This window comes from Dasypus novemcinctus, chromosome 25 (assembly GCF_030445035.2).
Source record: "Dasypus novemcinctus isolate mDasNov1 chromosome 25, mDasNov1.1.hap2, whole genome shotgun sequence".
Lineage (NCBI taxonomy): Eukaryota > Metazoa > Chordata > Mammalia > Cingulata > Dasypodidae > Dasypus > Dasypus novemcinctus.
Genome location: NC_080697.1, coordinates 55,707,996 through 55,714,623, shown reverse-complemented (window position 1 = coordinate 55,714,623; position 6,628 = coordinate 55,707,996). Strand labels below are relative to the sequence as shown.

The window sequence follows — 6,628 nt, the reverse complement described above, 5'->3', positions numbered from 1 at the left end:
TGGGCCCTAAGGAATTCCCAGGAGCTCCTCAGCTCCACGCTCAGGCAGTTGTGCCACTCCTAGCAATCTGTATCAAATTTCCCATGTAATACCCAGAGATTCTGCAAAGCACAGTCACACCTTTCTCTTCACTTAATCATTCAGAGCCCCGAGGCAGAAGTCACCCCATTGTGAAGAGGTAGAGGCTAAAGTTGGGAGCTCCATGTTGGTTTGAGGTCTCCCAGCAAATAGAAGGCTGGACAATGGGCTGTGGTCATGTGTAGAAGGACTCTGTTCATTGAGGCTTTCAAAGGCTATTTCATGAGCGTGATCTGGATTGTGATCACTAGTTATTGGGTCTCACCACATTGAGCAGCTTCTGGGCTCTCTTCTCTGCTTAGTAATTGAATCCATTAGGTTGGTCAGGGTTTCCTACTTAGAAAAATTCTCATTTTTTCTTTGCCTGTGATTCACTTGAGCTTTAGTTTACTCTATGCCATTTATTCAGACTGAAACAATACTTATTGAACATATTTGCTTAAAAAGAAAAATATCCATATGTATCAATGACTTCCCACTAATTAAAATTAATGAAAAGTAGCAGTCTATTGTATCTACCTTTCCTTTGAATCAACAACCACCTTTTTATAAATTTTATAGTGATGTCCTCTTTAGAATAGCATTATGAACATGTAGAATTCCTTAGATTCAAACTGATCAATGAACCCATTATTTTCTTTTTGTTCTTTTTTAAATTTAATTGATGTCTGATGCTCAAATTGTGGATCACTGGGAAGCAAAGGCAAGTTCCTCTTAATGTAAACCAATTTGGGACAGAATTCACAATAAAATTGGACAGCACAGATAAGCCAAATATCAACTCAGACAAACAAATAAGCAAAGGCCAAACACTGATGCTAATGCTTTAACTTTATTTGGATAGAGAAGTAAAAGAAAGCACAAAGTATACAAAGTTGTCACTTTTTTCAAGGTCCTCAGATTGGATTTTGCACTGTTTTGCATCTCAGTTGACACAGCTCAGGTGCAGCAAAAACTATATCGGCGGCCGCTGAGAGTACAGGTCCCCACAAGTCGCTCCCGGAACATGCAGAGCCCAGTTCTGCAATAGCAGGTGATTCTCTGCTGAGGGCCTGGGAAGAGAAGGGGCATGTCAGGCACAGTGGGAAAGAAGGGAAGGAAAGGCAGAGCAGACCAGGGGAGATGCTCTAAGAAGTGACATGTGTGCTACTACTCAAAAAACATACACCATTCATAAAAAGACAGATAGTTCATGTATTTGTCATAAAACAAAAAAACCTTACCTGAGTTGCTCATGAAGGATCTGGTTCTTCGACCATTCTCGCCTATCATTTACAGCCTTATCACACCCCCTGTGATACAGCTCCCAAATTCAGGATTACTCACCTCTCATTCCAATCCATCCACACACACTAGCTTTTGAGCCCAGCTTGCAGGTGCTCAGGAGCAACTCGAAGAGGCTGGCTTAATCTCTGACCCTGAAGATGCTGAGTCTCCTACTTTCACCTCCTGGAACCCAGTCATCTGGTGTTCCAAGAACCCTAGAAGAGTCTCTAGCTTGAAGGCCCTCACTTGCTAATGCTTTTGTGACTTGGTGGTACCTCTGGGCTCTCACCTGCAGCCTCTCGAGTGGCCCTTTCATCCCCCACAAAGGAGATGGCCATATCTTGGTCCTCGGCTTCAGGCTGCTCCTGGGCTGGAAGCTCATCAGCGCTTTCTCCGAGGGGCTCAGCGTGGGTCAGGAAGGCCAACAGGAGAATGGCAGAGAGGACAGCAAGGGTCCTCATGGCTGTCACCTGGGGGTCAGACCCTGGACAGGACAGCAGAGAGGGAGGAGTGTGGTAGAGAGGGAGGAGGTTCAGACCTGCATTTATAGGTGTGTCAGGACCTAAAAGTGTCAATACCTTAGGGAGGGGTGTCCACCCAAGGTCCTCCTGTCACCTGAGTCACTTTGATGTTCCTCTGATCTGGCTTCTCCCTCTACTTACAATATGCATCTATTTGCCTCATGTCCATGTTTGTTTTTCACAGGTGATGATTCTTGTTAGGAACTTGATAAGCCTCCCTGCTACTCATCTGTTCGAATATTTACATGTAAAAATATTTGTGTGTATATGTTATAAAAAGGTCTAGAAAAAGAGAAAAATTACTACAAAGAGGCAATGATCAAACTGGCAGTGAACTTTTCCCTTGCAACATTGGTTACTAGGTGGCTTTTTTTACATTTCTAAGGAAAAACACCTTGAATGGAGAATTCTATGTTGAGACAATATATAATTCATATTTATGGGAGCAAATTGTCTTTTTCTTTTTGGATATTCACAACACAGGAAATGAACAGAACATTAATATTTTTAAAAGGAAATTGCTCAAGGATATACTGTGATAAAATAAAGAAGAATCCACATAACAAGAAGACAGGAATAGAAACAGAGTTGAAAAAAGACTCATTAAAATTGTTAATATTTTATTTAGATTAATTTTCCATTAATGGATGATATTAGGGTTGGACATTTTAATACTGTTGTTAAAAAACATTATTAAGCAAAGCAGAGTGAATTAAAACAATATATGTATTGGCATTTAGAATTATAATTCCACAGAAGTTCAACAAATCATGGGGATTTATCAGGAAAGAAGGGTAAGTGGCAATTATGGATAATGATGAGCTGAGTAAGATGATAATTAAATATATGTTTGAAGGTGTAATGTTGATGCATGAAGTCTGCATAACTAGGATATATAATTAATAAACAAATGCAATGGAAGGAAGGGAAGACAAGAAGGATGGAAATAGGAATCAATTCATTCTGATTAACTAAGAAAGAAAAAGTCAGAAATTATAATGGAAAATGTAAACAAAACACCAGGAAGGTGATTCCCTTTCTCCTCACTGGATTGAAAGTTCCGTGAGGGCAGGGACCTTGTCTGCTGAGATTTTTGTGCTTATCTGTGTGAGTTTTGTAAGGTACTGCTCTGCCCTTCAGTTTTATTTTTATTCTTATCTTCAGGTTCATTTTGTTTTATAAGGATAAAATAATTAAAATTGTGCAAAGTGTTCAGAGAATGCCTGACAACTCAAAACATATTCCTGTTGTTGTTATTGTTTTTGTCATCATCAGTGTAACCTGCTGAAATGCAAACACTGAAGTAGTGGTTGGCACCAAGGAAGAGGTACAGCCATGCCTGGAATAAAATTTGAAGTGACGAATGGCCAGCAATGATGGCTGTCCAATGTCCGTAATCTCAGCTTTCACTGTCCAGTTGTGTGGTCCTCGCTGTACCCTGCTGGCCCTGGACACCTAGTTGGCACCGTCTCAATCCACCATGCCTTCCCCTTCCTTTTATAATGTTCCTGAGCTTTACATACACAGCTCCTATTGCTTATGAGCTGCATCTTTTTGACGTTTTCTGAGTCTTCATGAGATGAGGTGAGGCTGGGTGGGAGAAGGATGTACATAAGAGGAGTTTTTTACAGTTAAGACTATACCCCATTCTTTCTGTCATGTGTGTCTTCCTCACCCAGATTCCTCTTTTATAGGTGATATTTTACCTCATTCTTTCTTCATCCTTCCTTGGCCCCAAATTTAATGGGGTGAGTATATAATATGGAAAGAAAAATGGCTGCCTTAAAAATATTAAATTTGAGGCTTTTAATGGGTAGAATCTAGCATCCCCACAAACCAGAAGGTGCCTGTGAACCCGTGTGTTTGGGATCAGGATGCTCTCAGCTCACCTTTCAGCCTTAATCACAGCCCTGCCTCGGAACCTCCCTCTCCTTGACTTCTTGCTGAGAGAAGTATTTATAGGGCTTTCTAGTGGCATTTTGGGTAATTGTTTAGTGATTTAATGTGCTTATTAATAATAATTAATAAAATAACTTTCCTTTTGCCACAGGGCATCCATGGCCTACTGTCATCGATATCAAGCCCACAGCCACGAGGACCCTTGCCCTCTCCCCCATTCTCCCAGCTGATGCCAGCTGAGCCACCAGGAAGAAAGCTGAGATTCCCACCAGGAGGGGCCCAGGACAGAAGGCAGAGTGTGGCAGCTCCTCAGCTCTGGAGGCTTCTAAGGTGGCACCAGACCATGTGTGGGGGGTTCCAGGCCCAGGTGTGCCCTTACCAACCATGGTGTCATGAGCAAGTGACCAGCCCCTCCAGCCTCTGCTCTTTGTAAGCTGAGGCCCTTGGAGCAGAGGCTCCCAGCAGCGCTTGGGGTGCTAAAGGTGCTGGCTCTGGGGCTGTGCACGTGAGGCTCAGCAGCTGCAGCACAGAGACTAAGGCAGGTCTAGGAGAGGAACTGGTGGGCACTGGGGTCAGCCTTTCAGGGCACCTGTGTCTGAGAGTATGCTGGGTGGTGTGTGCACGCTCATCTGTGTGTGTTTATAAGTGTGTTTGGAGGGCCGGGGGTTGGTAAGATGGAAACCTTGGGTTGTAGTGGATGCAAATAGGTGTGTCTCTGAGTGAGTGCATGGTTGTTACAGGAAACAGATGACAGCCCAAATGAGAGAAAGACCCACATTCTGAGTGACCAGCCTGTGGTCAGTTAAGTGTCCTCTTCCTGCTCTAATAGGACGCATGGCCCAGGTGTCCTGGAGGCAGCGATTCCTTCCCTGGGCTGCTTCATGCCAATGACCCTCCTGCTCACCTCTACCCCCAGGGCCCACTGTGGGCCTAACACACCCCTACTTTCCCAGGTCTTTGGGAGAGACCCTCCTGCCACTGCAGACCCTGAAGGTGAAATGCCCTGAGCCTCTGACTCAGGGGGCAGCCCCTGCAGGCTCTGCTGCTCTGAGCTCTGCCAGCTGAGAACCAAAGCAGCACAAGGTTCCACCTGAAGATGTGGAAATAGCAGTTGTACTTCACGTCTTTCTCTCTCCAAATCAAGTTTTGGCCATAAGCCCAGTGTATGTTGAACTTTTTAAAATTATTTTTTTACAGGACATGATAAGTTTATATTCTTCCAGCCATTGATAGAGCATGGTCAATGCCGTATTATCCATGATATTGCTTGATCCCTGTTGATGCTCACCTACAGCCCAGTGTTGGTCCAGGGGGCAGTGTGCTCACTTATTCTGGGGGCAGCTACAAGAGAGAAGGAGCACAGTGAAGACTCCCTGTGGGAGTCTGATGACTTGTCTGAGCAAAAAGTAGTAGGAAACACCGGGATATGCCTTTGAGTTGGTAGGAGATGTCAACATGAATTTATGGACAGCAGTGGTGGTGACACTGGGGACACTTGAACACAGAGATGCGTAAGACTTTCCATTGCCCAGCCCCCTTCCCACACACTTACATCACCCTGAGCTGGTCTCCCTCACCATCACCACCACCATCATCATATGACTAATGCTTTTTAAGCACCTCCTCTTTCCAGCACCTATTCCTGAGTGCCACTCAGTTAATCTCACGAAAACCTATTGAAGTAGGTTCTATCACTTATTTTACAAATGAATGAAATGGAGCACAGGATGGTCAAGTATTTTGCTTACATCTGCCTGCTTAGAGGCAGCCTTGGGGTTTTGGCTGAGGCCCTGGAATCCAAAACTTGTGTGGCAGAGCCTTTGTGAGAATGCCTCTGCCCTCTGGTGGAGCTACAAGGAACATCCTTCCACATGTCTTTCTGAGGATATACACTGTCATTATTTTGTAGAAATACCTAGTGTTGAAAGTACTGGATATACAATAGGGATCCATTTTGATTTATTGAAATCATTCATGCGTCCAAGGGGATTGATAAATCTGAATGTGTAGGGCACGCTGCAAATTGGAAACTTAATGAAGATGACTTTGGATTCTCCAGGAGAAGCTGTCTGTCTGAAGTAGAGATACAAATTCTCCTTTCTGAATGCTGAAATCCTTTAAGGTCTCTACCTCCTTTGTCCAGGGTAGATGTAATCAGCCACAGATGCAATCAAATGACCAATGACTGAAGTCCATCTGTTACATACTCACAGTAACAATCAAGTCAAGGCTGCTTGACCAAACAACTGGCCACCATAACCCAGCCAAGCTGACTCATGAAATTAATCCTCTGCTGTCCAGGTCTGATGCAGTAGTTGTTCCAGTCCCACCAGTGGAGCGAGAGCTCCAGTTCTCTGAGTCTCTCCTCCCCCATACTTAATATTGTTACTCTTTCAAGTTTAGCTGTTGTAGTGGCATTTCACTTTGGTTTTATTATTTGCTGTTCCCTAATAACAGAGTAAAGCATCCTCTTTATCATCATATCATATATCATGATATATTTTATGTTAATATATATTTATATGAATATATCCTCTTTTGTGAATGTCCAAATCTTTTGCATTTTTTTCTAAATTAGAAGTCTAAGTCTTTTTTGTTTGATTAGTCTTTACATAATATATATTCTAGGAAGAAATACTTTGTCTAATACCTGTACTAAAAATATATTCTCTCATCCTATTGTTTGCCTCTTATTTTGAGCAGGGGTTTTTAGTTTTGATGAAGTACATGATGTTTTTTTTTCTTTTAATATTTTTTATTGTGTTCCTCCTAAGAAATATTTACCTTTCCCAGGTTGTAAAGATTTTTCTCCTGTGTTATCATCTAGGCACTTTATTTGAAACCATCTCAGTATCTTGAATAAA

General features: G+C 42.8%; 1 protein-coding gene across 1 annotated transcript; it reads right to left on the bottom strand.

Annotated features, from left to right (window-relative positions):
* Positions 1 to 1,017: 1,017 nt before the first annotated feature.
* LOC101422963 (defensin alpha 5-like) lies at positions 1,018 to 1,805 on the bottom strand. The gene is made up of 2 exons (XM_012530251.2): positions 1,634 to 1,805; positions 1,018 to 1,130 (listed from the first exon to the last, which is right to left on the bottom strand). The coding sequence occupies exons 1-2, from the start codon at positions 1,803 to 1,805 to the stop codon at positions 1,018 to 1,020; spliced, it is 285 nt and encodes a 94-aa protein (XP_012385705.2).
* Positions 1,806 to 6,628: the final 4,823 nt, after the last annotated feature.

Bases quoted from the DNA above. Each gene is read 5' to 3' on its own strand.
- LOC101422963 (XM_012530251.2), bottom strand. From the start codon at position 1,805: ATGAGGACCCTTGCTGTCCTCTCTGCCATTCTCCTGTTGGCCTTCCTG. The intron at 1,131-1,633 runs GTGAGAGCCCAG...TTCTCTTCCCAG, and splicing joins GGCCACTCGAGAGGCTGCAG to GCCCTCAGCAGAGAATCACC.